The 26,527-nt window shown below is 44.9% G+C and overlaps 1 protein-coding gene across 1 annotated transcript in view; it reads left to right on the top strand.

Moving 5' to 3' along the window:
• Window positions 1-26,406, top strand: part of ITPRID2 (ITPR interacting domain containing 2) — a 36,300-nt gene extending 9,894 nt beyond the window's left edge. Inside the window, exons 7-17 of the mRNA XM_026052080.1 lie at window positions 752-1,440; window positions 4,431-4,503; window positions 10,729-10,820; window positions 12,352-13,605; window positions 15,815-15,895; window positions 16,313-16,440; window positions 17,421-17,571; window positions 18,423-18,488; window positions 19,207-19,623; window positions 24,843-24,966; window positions 25,393-26,406. Of these exons, the coding sequence (XP_025907865.1) occupies window positions 752-1,440; window positions 4,431-4,503; window positions 10,729-10,820; window positions 12,352-13,605; window positions 15,815-15,895; window positions 16,313-16,440; window positions 17,421-17,571; window positions 18,423-18,488; window positions 19,207-19,623; window positions 24,843-24,953 (3,062 nt within the window). The 3' untranslated portion in view covers window positions 24,954-24,966; window positions 25,393-26,406. The remainder of the gene's footprint in view (window positions 1-751; window positions 1,441-4,430; window positions 4,504-10,728; window positions 10,821-12,351; window positions 13,606-15,814; window positions 15,896-16,312; window positions 16,441-17,420; window positions 17,572-18,422; window positions 18,489-19,206; window positions 19,624-24,842; window positions 24,967-25,392) is intronic.
• The last annotated feature ends 121 nt before the right edge of the window (window positions 26,407-26,527 follow it).

The following is a 26,527-nucleotide window of genomic DNA, read 5'->3' as shown; positions in this document are numbered from 1 at the left end:
AAAATCCAGTTATGGCAAGAGGTGACCATTAGTGTTGTACAGCTGGGGATGGTGGAAAGGAATTTATGGGAGGGAAATGAAAGGCATCTTGTCAGACCTGATGCCTTCTCTGGTGTATCACTCCCCTCTCCTGCTTCTAAGCTTGTCTGCGGCTGTAGCTTTAAAGCAGATAGCAGTACCTGGCTTTTTGATGTGTTCCTCAGTATCAGGCGGGATTTTTGAAAGCTCTCACCACTGACCTAATTTCTTTAGTTGTTTAAATCTGTGCCAGTATCTCCCTTGACTTTGCTGGGAGCTTCCTGCGGTTGGTAATGAATGTTTCTGAAATGCAGGGATAGCTGAAATGTCCTGTCATAGCTGAAGATGGAAAGAGCAATCGATATAAATGATCTCTTTTCTCGTTCTTGCTAGCACTGTGTAAATTAATGTGAAGTTGCCTATCTGTGCCCTTCACTTATTTTTGTGAAAGCTTCCTGGCTGCTCTCCGTATGTTTATCAAGAGCCCTTGCTGAGGTTTTTCTATTCCTTAATGCATTATTGTATTTCTTGCAGGTTACAGGACTAGGCAGTGCTCAATCTTGGGGAACCTTCATAGAAGAAGGAGGTTTGGGGTGGGATGAGGGACAGTTTATGAAGCAAATTGTGTCTTAAATGTGAAGATGAGAGCTGCCTATGAACTGTCACAGAGAGCAGGGTCAGCTGTTCAGCAATGTGACACCAGATGTTCTCACAAACTCTGCCCTCTGCACAGGTCGCTTTCGCCAGATTGAAGTGCTTACTACTGTGGCCAACGCCTTTTCCTCTTTATACTCTCAAGTCTCCGGGACTCCGCTGCAGAAAATCGGCAGCATGAACTCGGTGTCCTCCAGCAAGGAGGCGCCCAGCCCTCCGCCCCTGACCCGCAGCAACACAGCCAGCCGCCTGATGAAGACGCTGTCCAAGCTCAACCTGTGCGGCGCTCAGCAGCCCGACGGGGGCGGCGCCTCGACGCCGTCGCCCGTCGACAAAGGGAAGGGCCCCGCAGAGCCCGGCGGTGAGGAAAACGATGCTAAAAACGATCCTAAATTGCCAAAACACTCCAAAAAGAAAGACTCGCCCTCTTTGTTGGCTACTGTCAGGGAGGAGATGGCTGCTAATCAGACAAATACTGCGGACGTGCACAAACCTGCGGAGCTTCCTGCTGGAGCTGATGATGTGCAGGAGAGYGCTGTGCCATACAGCAAGCAGGCAAGCTCCCAGCACAGCCCGTGTGAGGAATCTCCTCTTTTGGACTCTCCCAACCTCAGCAGCGATTCCAGCGCCTCTAGTGAGTCTGAAAGTAGCACTCAGGTGCAAAGACCTCCCACGACATCGCCAGGCAAAGAGCCCTGTGCTCCCATAGCCAATCCATCCATAATGAATCTCATGCTGCCGCAGAAGGACTCCTTTGAGATGGAAGAGGTAGGTGGAAATAAATGGCTTTGTTTTTGCATACAGTTTACATAACTTGATGGTTGCCAGGGGAGGAATGTTCCCTCCTATGTATTTGATGGTGTTTTCTCCAGGAATACTTCAAATACTCTGGTTAAGGATAATTTTATGGGTGGGACAAGTACCTTTTGCATTAAAGAGCTAAGGGCTATAATGTAGGGTAGAGTTCCCACCTGAAATGAGTTTGGCTTTATTGACAACCCACTGTATGTTGTCTCTTTTATTCTCTAGAAAATAGCATGTTCACCAGAAGTCACTGTTCCCTTGCCTTTTTGCTGTGGCTTAGTTACAGTTTGTTAACTGCCTGTTGCCATCTTCATAAATGCTTTTAGCCAATTTGTCTCATTGATAATAGTCCCAAAGGGATTTTAATTCCCAGATTCCTATAATTTGTTTATTAGGCTAGTAAATGTGCAGCCTACGGATTCGGGAATGCAATTTTCTACACAGACTCACACTTTCAATTACAAGATCTGTCTCGAGTCAGCAGATGTTTTTGTGGGCACATTTCTAAGTGGCTGCTGTTGCAAAACTTAGCTGCCGATCGGTTATCTGTGTGAAATAATTATGTAAAATGAAGGATTGCAATCTCATTTTGGAAGTGAGTGAAGAAAATAAGAGAAAACTCCCAGACTCTTAGAGCAACCAGCAAAGGCTGGCTTTGGTTTGCGATGTTTTTAGCAGATTTAGCCCCTTGCAAATCCTGCCATTTGTCTATGCCATCACGGACCTCTTGTGTGGCTGTCAACTGAACCAGGATAAGGTCCAGCTGAGGGAGGGGAAAAAGATACCCATGGGGTTATTTATTTTTCCTGGTGTAATTTTCAGCTGGATTATTTTCTTGATTCGTTTTTTCGTGCAGCTATGCAGATGTTTGTGAGGGGTCTGCATGGAGATGCCTTCTGCTACGTTCTTGATGCTTAGGCTGCTTTCACACATTCCAGATGAGAAGTGTTTCCTGTGTTTTTGGCACTCTTGCTCAAAGCGAAGCAAACAAAAGCCAGGCAGCTGCCTGGAGTTGCCCGAGTAGGTCGGTCTGCAAAGGGTTATGACATGAAGAAGACTTAACAAAGCCCTTGTCCAAGCTGAAGGCGCTGCGTTTGCGAGGTTTTGGTTGACATACTTTGCAGTGGTGCCAGGGCRTAAACACAGCTGGTCTGGCCGGCCCACATGCCGTGTGGGATGGGGTTGTGCTGGGCCCWGGTTTATGCAGTGCTGTGTATACGTATCCGCTGCTCGGCGGGAGGGACCCGCTTTTGGTAGAGCAGCTCCAGAACAATACCTGGCAGCTCCACGCTTGTTTCCTCTTCATTTTCTTTCTGCCCTCCCCGCGTGTCTCTCAGCGGGGTCTGGAGAACAATGAGCTGCGCTGGGMGCAGCGGCGCGGCCCCGGGCGCTGCCGGCTCGCTTGGGAGCGCGGCGGTGCCCTCCGGGCAGCCGGAGCGCCCGGCCCGTCGGAAGCGTGGGCCGCCGAGATAGGCCGTGCCGGAGGCAGCTGCRCCGGGAGGGCCCCTGGCGCCGCCGAGGGCCGCGGCGGGAGCAGGGAGCAGGGGCGGCCGCCGCGGGAGCCGCCTGCCGCGTCCCGGTGCTGCGCGAGAAGGGGCTGTGCTGTCCGGAGGCTGCAGATCCAGCTGCTGGAGACGGGYGTGCTTGAGAGAATCGGGATGTCTTTGCTGGGAGGCCAGTGTGGCCAAGGAGCCTGTGAGACTGCTTGTTCTTGCTGCTGCCTTGTAGGGGAGGGATGGGGTTTGTGAGCTTAGCTGGGGAGCTTCCCGTGCATCTCCACRAAACAGTCATGGAGACTGTTTCCATGGAGTGGAAGTGGACTGTTTCCACTTGCCCTTTTGGTGCAGCCTTCRTCCCCTATGGGAATAGGAGCCTCTCCCATTTGTTACACAGGAGTCTAATATATACAATATATAATCTCAGTTTCACTAATAGCGAAAGCTTCGGGCTGCCGACTTCTGCAGGAGTGTGCGCTTGAGAGCGTGCACCCTGGTGGGTGCTGCACACAGACTTCAGGCTTTAAACATCAGGATCCTCATGCTGTGTGTTTTCAGTTTGGCACAAATGGAGATGAAAGAGGCATTGCTTGAATTGCTTCTGTTGCTTAACTTTGAAATTCAGCAGGCAGCTTGTTGGTGGGCGTTTCTTTTACTTTATTTTTAAGAGCAGGCTTGCGTGCAGACCATTAGGGTGGTTTTTTTTTCTTTCCAGTGCACAAAAGAGAAAATGTGTTCTAGCTTTCCAGCTAAACAAAAGCYTTCCTGTTCAGATCTTGAGCTTATTCTTCTCATTGTTTGAACAGTTGTCCAAGAACTGCTTTCTTAATAGGACTTTGTTTCACAAAATGATTAAGTAACAGTATTAATTTGCCATATATTGTAATTTTAAGACTTCTTGGGATTGTGAACACATCATCGGCCCCCTATTTTCCTTTTTTTTTTTTTTTTTTTTTTTTAACTGGAAAATGCAAGGAGTGTTTTCACAAGTATTAATAAAGTGGAGTCTGGAATAGGTTCTGGCAGGATCTCAGTTGTTCAGGAGGCCTCACAGGCTTTGGAGGAAAAAACTGGTAGAGCAGCAGACGACACTTCCCATGTGCTGATCTCCATATATCCTGTTCTAAATGTATTTTGCTTGTTCTTTCTACCCAAGTAAGGAGCCAAGGATGTCAAATGGAAGGGCAGTACTTGAGTAAGGATGGCTGACGATGTTTTGATGCTCTTATTTGAGCTTTTTTTCCAAAGGGGAACTGGGAATTCTCAGGATTGTTAGAGGTCTTTTTTGCAATGTGTGTGATCAGAGGAGATCTTTTTGTGTGTGTTTGGGAGGTGTATTAGTCTAATAAAGACTATTTTCTTGCAGCGATGTTGTACAGTATATTGCAGTTCAGGCATCCTGAAGCACAGCGATGAGTTCCAGTTGGTCTCACCGTACTTATCCTTTCTTTTCTGTAGATCCAGAGCACAGAGGGAGACCTACCGCACGTTCCTGCTTCCCACCAGCTGGTAGTGGCCAAGTCAAGGAAGGGTGAGTAGCCTCCTGTGCCGAGCAGACAGCAGGACACTCTGCTGCCTGTCCTTCCTGCTCTGAAATGATGGTGCAGATATTTAAAACCTCGAGAATTTCTTTTCTCCTTAGAAGAAGGGGAAAAAGACCTGTTTGCTTTCAGTTACTTCTAAAATCAGAGAACATTGTTGCAAAGTGGCACCCAAATTACAGGCAGGAAGACAGCTCTTTAACCTCAGTGTCTGCTTTGACTTTTGTACCATAGATGATAACTCMGAAAAACTGAAATGTTAATTCAGGTTATATGGGATTTTTTTCCCTAGCAGCTCCTGTAATTTAGCATACCCATTTAAACTAAAATTATGTTTTAAACCTAAATTGTGTGATGTGTTCAGCGGCCTCCTACATGGTGTTGGCTGCAAAAGGGAGCAGTGTCTCTGTACCTGCGTGGAAGTCGTAGCCCTTCCAATGGCAAACTCTGTGCACTGGCTTTTGTAGTCTGTTTAGTTTGTGCTTTCATCTCAAACAGTTATTTATCTTCTGTGTCCTGGGAGAAGGGCAAGGCTGATGTTTAAGTTCATGTTGTGATAGTTACTGCTTTTTATCCTATGTTGGCAAGAGAAGTCTGTTCTTCAGCTGATATATGTGTGATTAAAGAGGAACTGGAGCTTGCTGTAGGCTTAGCTTCAAAGCAGGCGCGGCGTGAAGAGCCAGGCATGTTTCTGCAAGAAGGAACATCAGCAAGGGAGACCTCTTTTAAGTAACAGCTGAGAAAGTAATTTATTTGCTGGTTCATAAATGGACCATCTTGTGAACTCTCAGCTGAGTGGCATTAGGGATTTTGGGGGATGCTCTGGTGCAAGCTCTGCAGTCTAACCCTGGTTGTTAGGGGTGGCTTGTTTTACAGATTCAGCAGTATTTTGTAGAACACAAGGGCTGGACCTGCTGCTCCTCTGTTTGGRACATAGGTCAGAAGGAGGGCCTGTCGGAAAGGGCATCTCTGACTGTTCCCAGCATTTCCCACTTGATTGTTTGTTAAAGTTTCTTACATGCTTTAAAGCAATCGCCTGCTCCRGGCTAAAGCCCCCGGGGCAGCGGGCAGTGCTGTAGTGTCTCAGGGTGCACCCTGTACATAGGGGTGCACTCTGTACATAGTTAGGAGTAACTGTTTGGCCCGGTGCTTACTGTGGAAAGGCAGCAGGCAGTTCTGGGACCGGCTTTCGGGAGGGCAGGAGCAGGGCAGGCTGCGGACTCGCACTTCCCACCTAGTCAGTCGCAGCGTTTCTGAGCCCCCTTCACGTGATTAGACAGTTTCTTTCATGCCGATGCAGCCTGGAGTGCTCAGCTGACTTATTAGATAAGGATTTCAGTGCTGATGATAGGGCTGCACTTTCAGTAAAAGTTAATCTGGACAAATCTGGACCAAGTTTCTTATAATCTGGATTATGTGAAACTTTTATGATGTTGTGTATGGGTTTCTGTAAAACCACCAAAAAAGAAAGCATTTGGTGGGRAGCTTACTTGTAACTTTATAAAACACAAGTTAGTTTTTCTGCCAGATGTCTAACATGAGACAATGTGGAGGCCTGTTTCCTCGGTGAGCAACTGCTTCCCAACTTGAAGGCACCCAAAGTTAATGCATCCTTTGAAAATGCTGGCCACTGAGTCCGAATGTGGAATTGTGGTCCCTGGTGCTTGCTCAACAGCGATCTTCTGAGATGGGGTCGGTGTGCAATTCAAGTGCTGGCCTTCTCATAATGGTGTGATTTCACCTGTGTGACTACGGTGCCCTCAAACGGAGCTTGTTCCAGGTGAATGTGCCCCCTGCCAGGGACAGATTTGTCTTTTTTTCATGTCAGGAGATTTGTCTTTTTTTCATGTCAGGGTATTTCTGGGTCTGTTAGAAGGGTTAGTGCTGTTCTTAGTTTATAACTCACTGTTATAAAGCTTGGAATGTCTTTTTATTTCTACAGGAAGGGCTATGGATGCCTCCTTTGACATTTAAAACAGTTTGTAAGGCATTTTTAAGGGGGTCTGTAATAAGATGTGAGGTATTTGAATAAAAAAATTCTTYGCTACTGAAATAGTCTGGAGACTATTAAGACACTGCTAAAGTCTTTCAAGGAAAAGATGCTTGAAAATGGTTTGCAAGTTGCTGTTTTTCTGTTGTAATGTCTCTATTTATTAAACTCTTCATAAGAGATGCAAAGAGTTCTGTATCATATTGACTGGCTCAAGATACTTTTTAGGACTCTTTGTCTTATAAATGGTATTGACCTGCTTTACCCATTATGCCCAAAACTGGATTTCTGTCCTTTGTTATTGCAAACATCAAAGGTAGATGATTTTTGTGGGTGTAGGCAGCTCTTTTGTATTTGCCTTTTAAAAAAAACCCTATTAAAAAAAAATCCAAAGTTATTTAGAGGGAAATTAGTTAGAAAACAAATTCTTCATGACATGTTTATACAGCAGCACCTTCCATTCYGAAAATGCAGGACAAACAGGACAAATACAGGTACAACACGGAGAGAACCAAACTTTCTCCAGGCACTGGGATATTTAAGTGTCTGAGTGCCAACATCAGTGGATTTGTGACATTTTGAGTAGCCACAAAGTTGTTTCTGCTAAGGTGCCTCGCACTGATAGGAAGAAACAGTAGTTAATTTTGACCGTACCCTCCTTGGAAGGAAGAGCGCATGCGTGTGCTTTACTGTAGTTCCACATTTGTAGCTCTCTCTAGGTGCAGCTGCACGGAAGATGGGAGGTGTGGGAGCGAGAGGAGCACTTGGAAGAGGGTTTGTCCTTGGTGGAGCCCGTGCTGAGCTGAGCCGAAGCTGGGAACTCCCCAGGCACCCGAGGGTCTCCCAGCCCTGGAGCTGCTTTTGGTCCCACTGGTGACGGAGGCAGGAAAGGGGCAGCGGTTCCTTTCATCTCCTGATGGGATGCTTTGCAGCCAAGCGGGAAATGTCCATTTATTAACAATTTTAAGTACAAAGTGCCTCAGGGCTTTGCCAGTACCGCAGCTGCAGGGGTCATAAATATTCCTAGAGCTGTGCAGACAGCTTCTGTAGGCTTATGCTCCTTTCCAAAGTCAGCAGTAGTGGCACAGAGCATTTAAAGCGAGGACTTGATGGGGCTGTTCAGGAATGGTCTGGGTAGCTGAATATTATTGAGCACCAGACAACACATATTTATTCTGTTGTGTGATAATGCTTAATCTGTGCTCTTGTGTTTCATAAAGCACAGGCTTGTTTCTTCATCATCCATTCTTGTTTAGAACTTTGTCAGCTTCCTTGGTATGTTTTTGAGTAGCCACGCTTCTCTGGCACATGTTCAGCACCTAAAAATATTTTCTTGTTTTATAGAGCCTAAAACAATCATCCAAAGGACGTTTTTGTTTTGTGTTCAACTGGGACGTGCGTTTGATTGTTCCTTTTTATATGTTTTTGGTTTTGGTTCACGTTGGCCGGTTCCTTTTCCCACACATTCCCTTTCAGCGGCTCCGGCYGCCTCCTGCTCCATGAGGAGGTTTCCTTACGGTGTGGGGGCAGCCGGYGCTGCTCGGTTGCCCTCATGGGACAGTGACCTTTCTCTGGTGGGTATAACCCCATTAGTGGGGTACTTGTAAGTGGGGTACGTCAGCAGTGTAAGGCTGCTGAGATCGGAGCAGGGGGTGCCCTGCCCTTGTATTCCTTGGCTTTGTGTGGAGGAAGCTGCCTCTATCAGCCTGCCTGGAGAGGAGCGCTCACCTTCTCCTTAGGCAAGGGCTGAATTGAGCCTCTGCAGCCCAGCCCTTGGTACTGGGTTCAAGATGAAGATCAGAGCTGTATCTGATCACAAGCTGCTCTTCAGACACTCTCTTGCCAGGAGTCATTTTAACCAAGATCTGACTGTAATTTATTGTTGCATGATTTGTGTTTTTTAATGCTTTGCCCTCGGCTGCCTGAATTGGAGACATCCAAGAGCCATGGAGTGGGTCGAATATCTGGATCAGTAGCTGACAAGGAGGGTGGGATACCATTACATACCAACATATTCCAGTGAAATAGCAAATATTTCTATTTGGTACAGTGCTAAACTCTGTCATACATTGGCCAAGCAGAAGCCATTTCACTGCTAAAGTAGCAGGGATCCTTTTTGCTATGTTTGCTATGTTGTATTTGCTATGTTTGCATGGCAGTGAGATAGCGAAGCACTCTGGACAGCATGCAAGAGGCAAAGGAGATTTGTGGTAGAAAAAGATTTATAATGCTTAAAAGTCTTCTCTGATTAATTTTCAAACTTTCCAAACATTTCTAGCACCTTTGCAATCCCAAAAAAGATGTCTGTGAGAAGGATGTCTCTCTTGGACAGCCTTGTGATGCCTCATTCCTTCAGGCTCTGCAAGAATTTCGGCATGCATCCTAACCTGCCCACTTGGCTGTCAAGGCATGTGCAGCCTTGCTGCAAGAAATCCTATGGAAAATGATCTAATATGCTGATTTTGACTTTAGCATGGCCTCCCAGCAGAGCCAGAATTGATTTGAGGAGAGAATTTTTGTTTGTTTGTGGCTGAGAAGGAAATATTGACAGAGAAGGAAGTAGAAGGGCAGGTCAGTGTTTTTCTTGAGCAGAGTAAACTTGGTGCTCGTGAAAGCAGATGCCAGGACACACATGGCTAACTTGCTTTCACTGCACCATATGGAATCTCTCCCGTGTGGCTAAGGCTTTCACGAAAGGTGATTTTTGGTTTTAAACTAACATCCATCGAATGGGGAAAGAGACGGGGAGGAAGCCAAAATCCGTGATTATTCATTGTGGAGAAGCTGGTGGCTCACCAGCAGCAGCAGTGCTGCCCTGCTCCTGGCACCATCCCTGAGGTACTGGGCACTTAATAGGAACTTGTCCAGTTTAAGTGAAGCTGTTTCCTTTGCCTTTGGTGGCGGCTGGGGGGAGATACCTGTCTGGAGGAAAAATGTTGTTTGTTATCACGGGGTTTAGTGGCTGCCGCAATAGTGGAGCAGCAACACCATGGAAAGACACCCGCCAAACGCTTTATGTGGTAGCTGGTACCGAAGTTTTATAGGGTAGTTGGCTAACTCCCCTGTAAATAGCCAACCTATAGTTGGTTATTTGCAAGCTTCTGGGCATACGCAGGCTTTTATTCCTGCCTTAGTGAAGTGTTCATCAAAATTAATGTTAAAAAAATTGTTTTTGAATATCCAGCARCTTCAAAACACTTTTCACAGTGCATTCCAATGCATTGAGCTATGAACTGGGATTAATTATATGATGACAGTTCTGTGGTCGCGGGAATGCGGGGCGAAATCCGTCAGGAAGCCTCCTGAGTGCAGAGGCTCTGGGGCCGGGAGGAGGCAGGGATGCGGAGGCTGAGCCCGCTGTGGCCTCGTCCCGCATCCAGGCTTTTCCAAAAGAAGGTGCTGAAGAGCAGTTGCTGCTCCCTAGGCTGCCTCCTGGCTAAGCAAAGCGGCTGTGGTGCCACAGGGTAAACCCCGCGCCTGCCGAGTGTCCTGCGGCTGCAGAGCCCCGGGGATCTCTTGGAAAGCAGCCCCGGAGCGGGGCGCTCGCGCAGGGGAAACGGCTCTCGGGGCTGCTCCAGCACTTCATCTAATGCAAGCAAAGAGGGGCAAGCAGGAGGATCTTATCTCCACCTGAGGAGCGAGTGTTGGCCGTGCGYCTTGGCCGGCTGCCCGCTGACGTGCCCGTGCTGTGTTTGCCCACGAGCCGGGGCACTCRGGTCCGACCCGTTGCTCCCAGAGCTCTGAGGAGGGCCCTGTGCCCTCTGCCCGTGTTGTTTGTCCCTCTGCGCAGGGAGGCTGCCAGGACACGAGTGCTTTGGTGCCACATCCCTGCGGCGGGGACGTGCAGCAGGTCGGCACGGGTCAGCAGGACAAAAGCAGCTGCTGCTTGGCCAGCCTACCAGGAGGTCGGTTCCCTGGAAGGAAAATCAGTGGAATAGGGTTTCTTTTCCACAGCACAAGAAACAAAAATGTGGAAGGTGGTGACTTTTCCGCTGCGGCTGGAAACTTCACAAGCTGAGCTTTGCCTGAGGAAAGCTTTTGTGCTTTATATGCTTGAAACAAACTAGTTCTTCTGAATTGTTCAATGGTGAATTTGAGAAAGAATTATGTTATCTACATCTGCTATTTGCAATGTAAGAGGAAGGCATGTGTTAAGTGTAATTGGGCTTAAAAGGTTGGGATTTGTAAACTAATTACAGCTGGGTTTTACTTTGTTTTAAAATAGATCAGTTGTTACGGACTGCAAGCCAGCACTCTGATAGCAGCGGCTTCGCGGAGGACTCCTCCACGGATTGCTTCTCCTTTAACCACCTGCAGGTAAGCCTGAAGTGCTCACAAATGACCATGGTCCAGAGCAGGCAAGGGAGGGGAGGAGGCGTGATGATGTTTGGCCTCTATCCTGACTGACAGTGTAGATCCTCAGCAGACTTTGCACRCTCAAGATTTGACCTGCTGAGTCTCTTGTAGATCTGGGCTACAAATTTATAGCTCTCTTAGTAGGATAAACTGAATGTGCTGGAATCTGGAGTAAACTTTAAATTCACGGTTCCCTGTTCATGGTTTTTGTTGTATCCTTTGCTGTTGGCCAAGACTCCAGAACTAGTCCATTCCTCTCAACGCCAGTGAATAAGGAAGACGATGAAAGAAGAATTCAAGAATGTGGCTTTTCTGCTGTTGATTACATTTGTTTATTGTTTTGTCTTCCTACTCTTTTCTTTTTTGCATATCTTTTCTATTGTTTTAATCAACTTCAGCAGCTGACAATGGGAAGACTTTTTTGTGCTGACTTTGCTGTGAATGTATACAAATGTTTAGTCAGTCTTAAATCCAGTGTTCATTTTTCTTCCAGTTCCTTTGGATCATGAGCATCATTTAATCCATGGTCTTTAAAATAAGCAGAGGGGTTTTAGATAACTGTTTTACTGTCTTCTAAACTAGCATTTCACTGGAGTTAAGGGGCAGGTTAGAAGGAGTCTTAGAGCGAAGCTCTTCCTGGTCTTTCGGGTGATTTTTCAATTGATAACCAGACCTGTTTAAGCAGGCTGCAACCACGTTTCATTATCTGTGTTGGTCATAAAGCAATAATTTTTCTGTTTTATTCTCTTTTGAGTAGGTGTTTTAAGAGTGTGTGAGATTCGTGCCATGGAGCTGATCAGCTCTCTCCTGCCACCTTAACTGCTTTATTTAGACTAAGTACAGAGCTGAATTTAGAAAATACAGATGAGTGATTAGACTAGGGAAAATGAGAACTTGGCAGCTGATAAACAACCTGTGAAAAGATGATGAAGGGTGTGGGGGGATGTATATTTTTTCTTAAAAGTATGGTAAATTAGTGCCATCTACTGTTAAATAATTGACTGTTGCAGCCAAAACATTCCTTGGAAATCCAGGAGATGTCTGAAAAAGTGGAGCCTTATTTTGCTTCATCTCTGGCAGCCAAAATAAAGATTTCTAAGACAATTTCAGTCTTTAGCAGAGATTAGCAGCCTCATGTGAGATTTGCAGTCTCGGGGGGTTCTCTGGTGTAAAAGAGGCCGTTTCCCCCAGTACTGCCCAGGCCAGCGGTTTCACTGGGATCAGTGATTCTCCCCATTCCGCTGTCTGTGTGGCCTAACACTGGCCAAGCTTTCAGTGCTCAGTCTAACTGAACCTAACCTAGATGGAGGAGGAGCCCCCGTGCCTTGGTGTGCTTCTGACCTTCCCAACCSGCTCTGGTTTCCCCGTTCCCTTTCCTGGGTGGCTCTTTCTGATACCACCACAGTGCCCGGGGGTGTGAACGGGGCTCCTGGGCTCCCCAGGAGGCAGCGGTCGCGTCTCGGCTCTGCTCACGGGCTCTCGTTGTTGGCAGGTTCAGGAGCCCTTGCAGGGCATGGGGAGCAGCGCGGACAGCTGTGACAGCGAGACCACGGTGACGTCGCACAGCGAGGAGCAGAGGACGCCCGTAGCCAAGGAGCCGCTCTTTTTCAATAAGTTTGAGGAGGAGGAAGAGGAGGAGGAAGAGGAAGATGAGGAGGATGATGAGGARGAAGAGGATGTTCTCTCTGAAATGGAGAGACGAGAGGTAGAGGCACCTTCTGAGAACAGAAGGAAAGACAGTAAAAGCGTTTCTGACTTTGAAACTGAACAAATGCAAGGAGAAAGCAAATCATCTCATACACCAGAGACAGTTCAAGCAGAAGTCAGCTCCAAAGGGGAAGGTGTTTCCAGTGAGCAGGAAGAGCTGGAGCTACCGGAGGAAGGCAGCGATGACAGCGACCTTGACAAAAGCAGCGCGTTTGAATTTCCTGAGTACCAAACACACCATATTCTCAAGTCAGCAGAATCTCTTGAAGCTGGTGACTCGTTGCCTTCCTCCGTGGACAGGGTGCACGTGGCGCTGCACAGGGCCCAGATGAAGATCGTGGGCACGTCGGATTCCAGGGCAGGCCGCCCCCTGCTGAAATCAAAGGACCTCCTCAGGAAGCAGAGGTGCTGGTTTGCCGAGTCGGGCTACCCGCTAAGGCGGTCGCAGTCCCTGCCAGCTGCCCTGCTGAACCCAGTGAAGGTGGTGTCCTCTGTGAACGTSCAGCTAGCTCCAGGAAAAGAGACTCTGTGCAGTCCTCCTTCTTTTACCTACAAGTACACCCCCGTGGAGGATAAGGAGAACCTGACATCGGAGAAGGACAGGTCGGAGGATGAGCCAGCTGCCAGTCAGCCTGTGTGCAAATCCACCCTGTTCATTGCTCCTTCGTCCTCCAAGAGGGAAGTGTCCCAGGGCGGGCCCGGCAGGCTGCCCGAGGAGCCCGCTCACGGCAGGGTGCAGAGCTGCCCGCTGCACATCCCTGCACACATGTCCCAGTCGGCCTGTTCCCTCCACTCGCTTCCCTCCGAGTGGCAGGACAGGCCGCTGTGCGAGCACATGAGGACGCTGAGCACCCACAGCGTCCCCAGCCTGTCGGGCTCCTCCTTCGGCGCCGCGCTCTCGCCCTTCGGCTGCCCCTTCTCTCCCAGGCTCGCTGGCTATTCCCACCGCCCTCACGCCATCCATCCACCCTCCACCGTGGAGATGCAGCTGCGCCGAGTCCTGCACGACATCAGAAACTCTCTGCAGAACCTCTCTCAGGTGAGAAGGAGCAAGCGCAGAGCAGCAGCGTGGGGCAAAGGGGTTTCTTACTGCATCGAAACTATTAATCTGGTTTTACATGTTCCTAACATTCCTCCTGTACTGCTGCAGATGGAGGGACACAGGGGAAAGGAGGGAAGAATATTTTGTACAGTTTTGATTTGCTGCTGGTTTAGGAGCTTCTTGTGAAAGTAGCAGATGATCATCTCTCCACTGCTTTACTTTTTTTTGTTTGTTTATTTTTAAGGTGATAGCTACTAGTTTTAGATTTGAAACCACATAGAGCCTTTCAGGATTCTTTAACCTGTCTCTTCTCTAGCGTTCTTCCCATCCAGCTGTTAGGAACTTCGTTTTCTACTGCAAGTCCAGTGGCTCCGCTAGTGATTGCAGTGCAGGGATGTCAGTCTGTTGCATGTACATTTCTGGGCTATTTCATGCCAACCTTTTGCATGTCCAGCTAGGGAACTAGTCTGCAGGATCCTGAAATCATCAACCTCAACCAGCTTTGCCACAGTGTGTGAAACTGTGGCCCTCTTATTACTCAGGGTACCCAGGGAAAAAATGCTTTAGAAGGCAAGATTCTGCCACACGTTGCTGCTTCGCTGCTGCTCGCCAGCTGTGTCCACGGTTTCAGAACAGCTCCGGGTTTGGAGGCTGCAGGTGCCTGTGCAGCAGAGCAGTTGCAGGCTCTGCTTGTTTATATATGAACACCTGTGGGCTATAGAGTTGCAGAGCTTCGGTGATTTGTGGGGGTTAATCCAACGGCAAGCCCTCTTTTGCAGGAGGTTGGCCTTGGGGTGGTTTTTAGTCACACTGCTTTGGCTTATCCCTTGTCAAAGGCAAGGTCTAGTGGTCTAGTCCAGCCTAACTCAGGTTACATCAGCTGGCCTTGCGACTTGGAGCTAGCTTTGGTGTCATGACACACTGCAAGGTAAAGGACAGTCTACATTGGAGAAAGAGGTTGCCGAATTTGCCCCTCTGTTTAATTCCCTAGTGTGTAAGATTATAGGGCGCTGCAGTATTTTTACCACTTAGGCTGTGCTAGCTAACCCGCTGCAAGCAGAACCTCTGTATTATGTCATGCTCGTGCCAATTCAATTAATAAAATGGTATTGATGGAGATAGTGACAGCTCATATCCCCTTTGTCCTGCTTCAAGGGTAATTTGTCTAGACTAGTTCTATTTTGGGGGCTTGGCACTTCTCAGTACATARATTTATATGAAAATGCCTTCCTTTTAATACACTGTTAGCTGCTGCTGTCCCTGTTTCTGCAACTGAGCTTGTGCTTGGCCCACRACATACTCGGCCTGTTAGAGAAATAGTTGAAGTGTTCCCAAAAAGCAATCCTGGCTTTAGGAAGGAATCAAAAGGAGGAGATAAATTTCTGGTAGATCAAGGAACAGAGAAAACTGGGAGAGGAAAAACAAGACAACTCCTTGGTGTGATCATGTTAGAGCAAAACTCTGATTGAATGGATATGCTTCAGTTTTTCCATGGCGTGGCAGTAGTCCTTTGAATTCTTTCAAAATGATATTGGACAAACTTTTTTCATGATTGAAAAGGCAAATATTTTTGCTGTTTCCACTGTTCTTTCTGTCATGTCTCTACATGTAACAGCCCCTGAATTTTGTCTGGTTGCTCCATGAGTTGATGCAACATGCAAATAGAAATTCTTCAACAATCTTGTTTTCTTAGGACATTGTTAGCATGAAAAGATCTTTGGATGGAGGCAGACTGAGATAAAATAAAACCACTAACCACAAAAGAACCCTTAAAACTGAGCAAAACCTTACAATGAMTATGACTCTGATCGTGATTTGAAAATGGGACGCTTAAACTTGTTTAACTCAATTTTCTTTTTGTCATTAGCTCAGACAGTCGAGATTACTGCATCCTCAGGCTTAAATGCCTGGAGCAAGGAAGCAMAAAAAGCGTTATTCCTGCTTACTCTGTCAGATGGGTTTAATTTGCTTTTCATCTTCAACATGCTAGCATTGCAAAACTTTGCATATGCCTCAGTTTGGAGCTGGCATTGCCATTTTGCAGAGTTTCCTTTTCCTGTTCCAACAGCTGTATGGATAGTGGAAAACACAGTACCAGAAGGACGTTGTTTTAATAGTGTCTGCTATTGGAGTGCATGAGCGTTTGAGAAGATGAGTGTGTAAGAGTTGTTCAGTGTTCTCATTTTAAACGATCCTTCTTTCCTAGTACCCAGTGATGAGAGGCCATGATCTTTCAGCGGCCACCAGTTACACTACTCAGAGATCATCCATTCTACCTCTGTATGAAGTAAGTGACCCTGTTCACACAGTGCTTCTGAGTCAAAGCGAAGCATCTCGAATGTCCTACAGGTTGCCCTGACTTGGAGCCGTTCCYAAACTTCCCTCTAAAGAGATATAGCTCCACAAAGGGCTTCATCCTGAAATTAACTGTAGTTCTTTCTGCACATTTAAATGCATTCTTTTTGGCCTTCACGTGTCTGTTTGTATGGTATGTCTAAAAATGAAATGAATGAGTATGAAATGAAAGTGAATGAGTTTTGTTTATTGTTTTTGTTAAGTGTTGTGAGTTTCTGGCACACAGCCTTTGTAAACAGAAGGTTCTGCTTGACTCTGAGGGGACGTGTGTGCAAATGCAGTTACAGAACCTGAATCTATATTATTTTTTTGATTAAGGATTTTTAAAGATGGATCTTTGTTTTTTTAGAATACTTTCCAGGAGCTACAAGTGGTGAGGCGAAATCTGAACTTATTCAGAACCCAAATGATGGATTTGGAATTGACCATGTTACGTCAACAGACCACAGTCTATCAGCACATGACTGAAGAGGAAAGGTAATCTGGTCCTCTGAAAAAGAGTCACTGCAAGAAATGTACTGTGCTGCTMAAATCATAGTAGAAAAATCAGTTAGTTTCAGTTGTAAAAGGACTGGAGATGAATTTTACCARAAATTTGGCTTACTATCTTTTCTACAACTCATCATTCCGGAGTTTATTCCCTTCTGTTGTGTTTTAATCCGTATTTCGTATTAGTATTTTTGTTCTTCTTTTCTTTCTTTTCCTAACTGGTTTTACTGACTTTTACCATGGAATGCCTGTTTAAAAAATGTCTTAAAGAGTTCAGGCTTTTTTTTTTTTTCCTCCTCTATCTTAATAGATTTCTATAAAAAATGAACAGCTTGGATTCAGTGAACAGTGAGCATTCAGTTGCTATTCCAACCCACAGATTCCACTCAGCAAGTTATAAATGGCATCTGTTATTCTGGCTCTAAGTGTTTGTGTTCACCAGTTGCAGCAAGAGTCTCATGCAACTATCTTAAACAATGTTCAGAATTGCTTATTTATTTACAATGCATCATTGAATCAGCTCTTAACTAATTYGCTTTAAAAATAAAGACATTAGAAATTAGTTGACCTTCTCTGGATAAGAGCATCTTTACCAAATTGTAGTTGCTACTGGTTTGGCAATTAGGACCATGCAAGCAAAGGATTATGTGATTGCTGTGTTCCTCTGTCATTATTGTTGTTGCAAGTTTTTAATTGGATTTGTTTTCTTCTGCTTGCATATATTTAAGTGTTTAAAGGCAAAATTTATGGAACATCTTGTGTAGTTTTCTCAATGCTGTGTTTCTCTTAAGTTTAGGAAGACCTCCTTTCTGTGTAGGGCTTTCTGCTGATTTCTGTGAAAGAAGAATTTTCTGTGTTCCAGTCTTAATTCTCTTGTATGGAGCCCTTTATTCATGGGACCGTTTTCCTCCAAGCACAGCTGAGTGCACTGAATGCTGTTGTCCTCTTTTGCAATGAATTTTGTATAGATATGAAGCTGATCAGCTGCAGAGCTTGAGGAAGTCTGTCCGCATGGAGCTGCAGGAGCTAGAAATGCAGCTAGAAGAACGTCTGCTTGCTTTGGAAGACCAGCTGAGGAGTCTGCACATGTCTTCACCTTACAGACCTCAGGCACATATGGTAGGTATCGCTCCTGCAGCATTCAATCTGGAATGGAATCCAGATCTTGGATCTCAGACATCTCTTGCAGTCCGTCTGGTGTTCACCTATACTGATCTCCTGCCTTGTGAAAGAAAGGCAGAAAGATGAGGAATGTGTGGTGTTTCTGTCCCGAGAGATGGGGTGTATTACCCCTCCAGCTCTGCCCCTCTATGGAACATAAGGAGGGTAGGTCATGTTGTGTCTGCTGGTCACAGTACATCTTCAGGTTTTTTCCTCTGCTCTTCCACATCTGCTCGGATGGCTGTGTGGCTCCCTGCCAAGCAAGGGCAGAAGCTCTGCTCACAAAGTCACTCCCATGGAAGCCAAGAAGAGGAGGAAGAGACTTTTTCTTCTCTTCATTTAGCAAAAGACTGTTCCTGWTTTTCTGCCGCAGCTCTGCCGCCACCCAAACAAAAGCAGCACAGGCAAAAAGTGTCATATGTCCTTTGTGGGTCTTATTCCTCTTTCTAAGCCAGTCCTCTTCTGTAGAAGCAGCACAGGCCACATCTTCCTCTTCAGTGTTTTGTCATGGGAAAAAAAATGAAACTCAGAAACAGGAAAGTATGGTATTACTTGGATTCCAAGCCAAACATGCATTCTTTTAAACATCTTTATGTTTGTAATGAATATGTTTGTAAATCCTTTTATAGAAGAAGGCCAGCTTTAAAAATGACTGAAATAGACTTTCTGTGACCAGCTTTATTTCCTGGTTCCAAGTTTCTGCTGTTACAGCAAGTTGTCTGTGAGATGATGTGTTTAAATATGAACTTCTGACAGCTGTGGAGAACAGAAAAACCTAAATGCCTTAACTTGATTTTTTTTTTTTTTAGGGTATGTATGGTAGCAGAAGTGCTGATAATCTTTCATGCCCTTCTCCACTGAATGTCATTGAACCAGTAAGTAGCTGCATGTTTCACTTTTTTAAAGGGGCGTGGGTAGGAAGACGTTCTTGAGAATGGTTGTAAGAGATTCTTTCAAGAGTCGTGCAGATACTTTGCTTGTTTGGGTTCTGAGCAGTTCTGAGGATTCTTAGTGAGGTTCCTGAGTTCTCTTGAGAATAGCTGCATTTCCTCTTAAGCAAAGATAACCTAAGTGAAGATGGCTGTGAAAGCTAATTTGTTTTTAAGAGGAATATGTAGAAGCTGTTCTGCTAGGAAAATCATCTCTTATTTTTGAGAGGATTATGCTAGGAGTCCTGTGTAAATTCCCCAAATTCCCAAACTGCTGAAGACAAGTAGTTCAAAGATTGCAGGGGAAAAAAAAAAGCGAACAGACTTGATTTGTTTTTCTTTTGCTGAAACAAATCAAGCCTTTACGTTTTTCTCTTGTCAATGGTTCTGACAGAATGCATCCGTATTGCAAAAGCCAGTGGCTTGGGTAGCTGCCACAGTTCTTATTTGTTTTGGCTTTCAAAAAAGTCTATTGCTTTTTATGATCCTCTTTGCAGTCATGAAGCAAAGTATATATTTATTTTATATCTGTATTTGTTACATGGAGAGAATGAGTAAGTGATGGAATAAATAATAAGACATAGYTGTGTCGGCATGTGGTGTTTTTTGTTTTGTTTTCAATGCTTATTGCTTATTCAGAGTTCTTCCTTTTCTGCATYCTTAGGTCTCCGAACTTATTCGAGAGCAGTCATTTCTGAAGTCTGAATTGGGTTTAGGACTGGGAGATCTTGGACTGGAAACTCTGCCAGCAGAGGGTTCAGAGTCTGTGTTCTCTCATGGAAACTCTGATTCTTCTTCAGTGTGCTCGAGTCATGCAAGTAGGAAAGCTGGTGGTGGATCCTCTGAGCTAACAGGAAAGCCTAAGAGTCAAAGCAAGAAGTTATACCGAGCCTCAGTTGCCTTAACGCCRACTCCCCCTGTGAGAGCAGGTGCTGGACAGCAAGCAGAAAGCGCCGAGGAGCTGGTGGACTCCAAGTCAGAGGTGGAACACAGCAAACTTGAAAAAGTTCCGCTAGTGCCTTCAGTTGATGAAATCCACAAGAGTGTGGAGCAGGAGGAGCTGCAGCAGGTCATACGAGAGGTGAGGAGAGAGAGAGAGAGAAGCTACATCTCAGACGTTCAAACAGTGTTCACCGAAGTTTAAAGTTAGCCTTTCTGTAACTCTTTGCCACTGGACTTTTCTCTCTTTCCTCTCAAGCCAAAGCTCTCTCCTGTCTCTGTTTAAAGGCTCATGGCTTGCAGTCCCAGTGTTTCTGTCACTAGATGCCCAAACCACAGTAATATTCGTGTGCAAAGCAATAGACATTTTTTTAGGGATAGTAGTAAGCACATAAATAAGTAGTTAGTTACTCTGTAAGTCTCTGGGTGAGAAGGAAGTTGCAATCTCGACTACTGGCTGACTAGTAGGATTTCAGTTTCCTAAGTGAAAAATTGTGATGTTTGCATGAAGAAGTGACATYCTGGAGTTATGATATTTGATTATATGAGTTATGATATTGGATGAAATATCACTTCTAAAACGACTCTGTAGTAAACATTAAAAATACTTTACTAGTCATTCTTCCCAAACCACTAACAACTCTAAGTGTAACTAAAGCAAACCGAGGTTAGATGAGCAGTTATTTCGGACATTAAGACCGATGATTTTGGACCAGTTTTGTTGGCTCCCAGTGAAATTGAAAGAGGCTTCTTGGACATTTCTCCCAGGGGCCAGGTGAGAAAACAGGACTAAAACCGTGGAGGTTTTGTTTGTGTGTGGATTTTTTTTTTAAATGGCACAAAAAGGAGCCTATGATAAGTAGTGTAAATGGGAGGGGGGAAAAAAAAGCAAAAGAATTGTCCTGACAAAGCAGTGCCCATGCAAGAATGTAGTTTATCTGCCGTGAGTACAGAAGTGGGGATTAGGGACTCGTGGCTTTTGTCGTAAGGCTTTGTTGTCTCCCTGCGTGACCCTGGAGTCTGCGAGGCTGCTGTGCCTGTCTGTGCATGGTGGAGATGCTGTGGCTGCTGGTGCTGCACCTCTGCTTGGGATCCCAGTGAAGGGATGGGGCAGGGTGGCGCGTGTCTGCTCCACATCCCATCCTTGATCTTCCCAAAGTAGCTGGAGTAGGAAGGTGCCTTAAGAAGGGCTGTGAAATGGGAGGTGTCATGAAATGTGCCCAGACATCCCAGATTCTTTCAGTTTCCAATCTGTTTGCTTTCTTTTCATTCCCCCCACCCCCAATTTATTTATTTTTGAGAGCTTTGTAGCCTGATGCTCAGAGCATTGCACTTGAGATCTCTCACTCCTTGTACTTTGCTGTTGATTTTGAAGTGAAACCAGGATATTGCATTTGCATCATGCCCAGCTCTTCCATAAAAGCCTGCATTTCAGAGGAGTGGTTTGTGGCGGGGTGCTGTCAAGAGAGATAGAGAGRGCTATAATTCAAATGTAACAGCAGCAGAGGCAATAAAGGGACCTGAAAACAAGGTACAGAATTACTTCAACATTTTTTTTCTGAGGTGATTCCTATATGAAAGTTGCTCTTCAACATTATTAATTGGTAGCAAATAAAGGTGTGTTCTCTTTGCATGGAGCATATTCTTTGGGTTGCACGATGCTGAGTGCGCTGAGTAACTCCAAAAGAATCTGTGCTGAACTAAGAAACTGGTGTTCAAATGTGAAGGGTCAGCAAAGAAATGACTGAGCCTGACTCACCTCACAAATGTTTGAGTACACAGAGAACCTGTCTCCCGCTTTGGCTCTGTTGGCAGCCAGTTTCAGACTGGCTTCAGTTCTGAAATGGGGAGTTTTGCATGTCAGGGTGAAGATGCATTGGCTTGAAGCATGTGTTGATTTTTGCAGAGTCTGCATGTGGTGTTAAATGCTGCACAGGAAAATCTTTTGTATCTCGTAAGAGCTAAAGCATACCRTAATTTGAAATGTGTCTTCTTTAAGTAGCCCTATTGTTACCAAAGGAATTCCAGTTTTGTTCAAAGAAAGGAATCTGTTAGTATGCACGCTTGCAATGGGCATGCACAAGTGCTAAACCCTTGCTTATTCCTCCCGTTCTCAGTAGCTGCATGACCTCGTGTTGAGGAAAGAGAAGCTGGGCACTGTTTGAGAGGGTGCCTGGGTGGGCTGTAATGTTTGTGAGCTTTGACCTGAGACTGTTTGCTGGCTTACAAAAAAAAAAATCCAAAGATGTCGATGCTAATTTTTGATGTTAATGGATGTACTCCCCCAGAAAAGCCTACAACAATGCAAAATGTTAAAAGCCAAACAGTGGTCCTCTTATTTTGGTGGAAACGTGGCCTGACCCCCGCAGGAATCCCACACAAAATGCTTATTACTTGGCTGGTAGCTCCCAGTATTGCAAGGAGCGTAACCAGGCTGGCCACCTCACTGGGCCCTTGTGTTGGAAAAGCTTTCTGTTCAGCAGTAGTGTGGGTTTTGTCTTGGCTGGTGGTTCTGCACTGTAAATGACACTCCAGAGGGTTATATATTAAAGAAATATATGATTTCTTGTCAGSACCTATTTTAAGAGGCTTTATAGGACTAATAGATGATTTGATAGAGAGTCTCCCCTTTTCTCTTTCCAGTTCAAAWCTATATTGGTTCAGCATTGATCAAAAAATACTAAGTTGTTCGTGTTTCCCTTGCAGAGGCCCGTGGGCTTAGCACACAATGTGTGGGCATAAAAGCTCACCATTTACTGCTGCAAATAAATGGCCTAAGAAGAAAATGGGGTAACAGGTAGTCTTTAATTCCGTGTGCAAAAGATACCTCAGGTTGTATGAGGAATGTGCAAAGGCTTCTGTGSCCATCCCAGCACCAAGTGAAGAGCCCATGTCTCATAGTGCCAGGGTGGGACATTAAGGAGTTTGTTACTTAGCTGTGGGACCATATGGTGGTAATGGTGCTGTACTGGTTTACCGCAGTAAAACTGCCTGTGTATGTGGCACTGCATTAATGTGGTATCCATACCATAGGTGAGCAGGTCCTGCTCTTGGAAATGACGGAATTTCCATTCAGCTCTTCGAAGTCCCGGGGGCTCTTGGCTGGCRTCTCCGGTGGATCCTGGCTGTGCCCTGTGCAGAGGGAAGGGAGGCTGCACCTTGTCCTACATYGTTCGTAATCAGAAAGACAAATATTGGCACTTGTCACGCACGGATGGGACTGAGTCAGGCGGGGATCGGTGCCTCCCGCGCGGCRCAGGAGGGGCCTGGAGGAGGCCGAGGGAGGCCAGGGAGCTGGAGGCCACAGGGAGAGTGGCCTCGCCGGGGGATAGGGGCAGGTTTGCGAGGCGAGTGCGAAGGGCTTGAACAGCATGGGAGCTGCTTCGCTTCTGGTCCAGGCCTTGTCACAAGACTTAGACCATTTACTCTGCTAATTCGGGAGGCTCTTATTGGTTTGCCTTGGAAAGTGGTGCTTATTTGTAGCTATGCTGTTAGGGAAGGGCACAGGGTGCGTTTTGTAATGCACCTTTGTGAAGGGAGGAGGATGACAGTGACCTGCCGGATAGCTGGGGGACGGTGCTCGCAAAGCTGGCTCTCGCTGCTCTACCCCCTGGAATTTCCTGATATATTTCTGTGTTTCTAAATCCAAAAGGTGCTCATTAAATTGACAATGGTCCCCAAGCTTTGCATATGTGTGTGTGTGCATTTGCATGGGCATCCCTAGAATTTGTGACCGTCAGTAGAACAGGTTTTGTTACCCACAGGCTTTTCTTTTGTCTGTTAATCAGCAAACAGTCCAGCTGCCTTCTCTGAACTACTTGTTTCACAGCAATAACGAGATGAGGAACTTTGCCACTAATGGTTTAGGGATTGAATTGCTTGCCAATGAGGACAGGGGGATAAATAACCCTTTGCTAATTCTGCTGCCGCCCTGCTGACGTTGTTGCTTAATCCTCTTGACGCACCAGGAAGAGGGGAGCTCCTCCTGGAAGACGTACAAGAATAATTGTGAGATGTCCGGAGTGCCGCGGAGAGAGGCAGGGTCTCCAGAAAGGCTCCATTTGAGTCGATGTTATTCCCGTGGTATTAATGGGGCATTGGAACATAAAAGGGATTTATTACTGGAAAAGCAGCATTAGCATTTTTTTATGGTGTCAGATTTCATGTTCATTGCAGCTACTTGCCACCTGAAAAGCTACTTGTGGATTGACACTATGGACAGTGTCGGGTTTTTYGTTTTGTTTTTGGCTATTTGTTTTAATCTAAGAATCTATTTGTCATTTTTAACCTGGATGATTAATGCTGTTGCTACTGACCTTGGCTGTCCAGCTTCCCTTCCTGCATTCTTTCACCGTGGCTCTTCTCTCCTGTCCTTATAACTGTATCTGACCTGTTCATGGTTGCCTAAGTGAAGACCATTCAAAAAATGAATGGGCACTGAAGATTTCTTGTGGTTGTGAGCATCTTGTATTACTCATCTGATCTTCTGACCTCTTCCTCCCCTCCTCCAGCATAATATATTGTTGAAGAACTTCTTTTTTTTTTCCCCAACCTTCTCTTGCTTTCTCCTTTTGCTATTGGCTTCAGTGATCTTTCTTTCTTCAGCCCTTAGTCACAGTTAGGTGCCTACTAGTACTGACTCCTCTTCTTGTTTATATAAAACTTAGTGGGTAAATACTTGGTCATGATCATGTGAAAAATAGTCTTTGCTGCCACAGATAATATCCCAGTGGCCAGATGATGTGAGCAATTGTTGGAAGTYCTTTGTTGTCTTTGCTGCCAAAAGTAGGTAATTAGGATTAGCTGCCTTTTGATTTATATGAAAACAGCAGCTCCTGTTCAGAGACTTGGATCTTTCCTCATGCGTAATGAATTTGTGAAGTAAATAGGTCCTGTCTTCCCTTTTGAGAGATTGCTGCTGATGATGCAAAATGGTGCATTTGTGGTGCTTTTGGTACATATTTCCCGATGGACTATTTTTACAGCTTTATATGCTTTGTGTGTGTGTGTGTGTGTGTGTGTGTGTGTGTGTATATATATATATACACACACACACATATATATATATATATAAACATAAAGCTAGTAATCCTAAGTGTAAAATACAGGTAGAAGTTTGGTCTGGAAAGATCAAGCTACTTCAGTCTGCAACTGTAAGATCTGAAGAACTTCAGGATTATTTCAAAATTATTGTCCCAGAGAATCTCTCTTATTTTTTCCTTTTGCATTTTTATAATGCTGACTTTCTGCTGTTGCATGTTTTCTTATGTTGTTAATGTCAAACATGTCTGTAATGGTAATTTAGTTTTATCCTTTTGGTTATATAACTCATTGACCTTAAAACTGTTTAATGCCTTTCAGATCAAGGAATCTATTGTTGGTGAAATACGACGGGAAATAGTAAGTGGGTTGTTAGCAGCTGTATCGTCTCCGAGCAGATCTGCAACTGCAAAGCAAGATTCACAGCCATGAAACAGTGCTACAGGTAATTCTTGTGAGTCTGATAGAACAATTCAATGGTTCAGCAAATTGGGCTTTTCTTCATTACTGTTTTTATTGAATGAAATATCGTAGCTGAAGTCTTGTTTTGATCTTACTTTTCCTCTCAAATGTGACCAGTCAAAACTGAAGTTTCATTTAATACAGAGAACATGGATAGTTTAGATAGTTCTGGAAAATCAGCTGTTTTACAGTTTGATCCTTCTACTGTCAAGTTTTAGTGTAGTGTATTTGATTCATTTTCAACATTCTCCATGATAATTCCCTGCCTGAATTGATCATGCTAGAAGATGTCTGTAGCTTGCCTGATAGAGATGTGGATATTGGCAAAATATCTAGTTAAGCATTTGACAGCAAGCAGACTTACAGAAATCTAATCTYGATATTCATCTTGCTTTCTCTTTTCGGCAAGGTTGGATGTGGTCCGAAATGCTGTGGAATTCTGCTTTGGGCRGCATGCACTGGTGAAAGTGTCCAGCTCTTCTTGCTTCAGGAGATGTTAAAGCTGCTGAGATAGGCTACTGTAGTCAACGCTTGGTTCTCCGATGCATACTTTCTCTTGAGTTCATATATAAAGCCTTAGACACTTTAACTAGTTTATTACTTTCCATAAAGCATCAGCAAAACTGTGGCTATCCAAAAGGTTTTGTATTTATTTGTATGTCCCTGTTGTAAATTTTTATGTAGCTAATTTCTGTAGTGATGTATCATGAAACTTGAAGATTTCCAGACTTAAACAATTTATAAATAACACACAAATATTCAGCCTAGCTTTTTAAAAAACAAACAAAAACACTGACCTCTATGAGGTATTTATTGTGCAATAACTGATCCACTTTGAGAGCTTGAAACAACCAATAATTGTTTCCACTGCTGTTACKTAGTGCCACTTCAAAAGAAGGAAAAATCCTGTTGTAAAAATTGCTGTTAATTCTTGGGGAGGTTACTATTAGCAGAGTGGTAGAATGACATGAGGTTACTTAAAACTACTTAAAGTTCTGACACTGAACGCCTTATCTTTGTGTAGAGACAACTTTTAACTAATTTTATTTGCTTCCTTACTGTTTGTTTGCCCCTCATTCTGTGGAAAAGTGCCTTATTTTTAAGCCTTTGTTGCAGTTATATCAAGAGAAGTTCTCTCTTCTGCTTTATATTAACAGAATACAATGGAAGTCCTGATATTCTGAAAGCAATTAGGATGTATAATTTGGAATGGCTGAATGACCTTGCTTGTATTATGGGGAAAATGGAAACATTTCTTTTCCTTCCTCATCCTTCACTGATTCTATTTTCAGTTAGCCTAGTGAACATGTGTTTGTTCCGATGGAGAAAATTGGAAGTCATTGGAGGTTTATGTGGTCAAGTAGACATTTAGCAGATATGTAATATCCCATCTGACTGTGCTTGGAATTTCTTTTTTCCTCCTTTGCAACTTCCCAGCTACTAAAACTTTATACGGTGTTGAGGTCTTTAATCAGAAATAGTCTCGAATATAACAATATTACATGGAAAAGTCTATCTAAAAGATTTTAATTGTGTAATTGTGT

The sequence above is a fragment of the Nothoprocta perdicaria genome, unplaced genomic scaffold, assembly GCF_003342845.1.
Source record: "Nothoprocta perdicaria isolate Ctin4 unplaced genomic scaffold, notPer1 scaffold_83, whole genome shotgun sequence".
NCBI classification, from domain to species: domain Eukaryota; kingdom Metazoa; phylum Chordata; class Aves; order Tinamiformes; family Tinamidae; genus Nothoprocta; species Nothoprocta perdicaria.
This window is presented reverse-complemented; position numbering and strand designations above follow the sequence as displayed.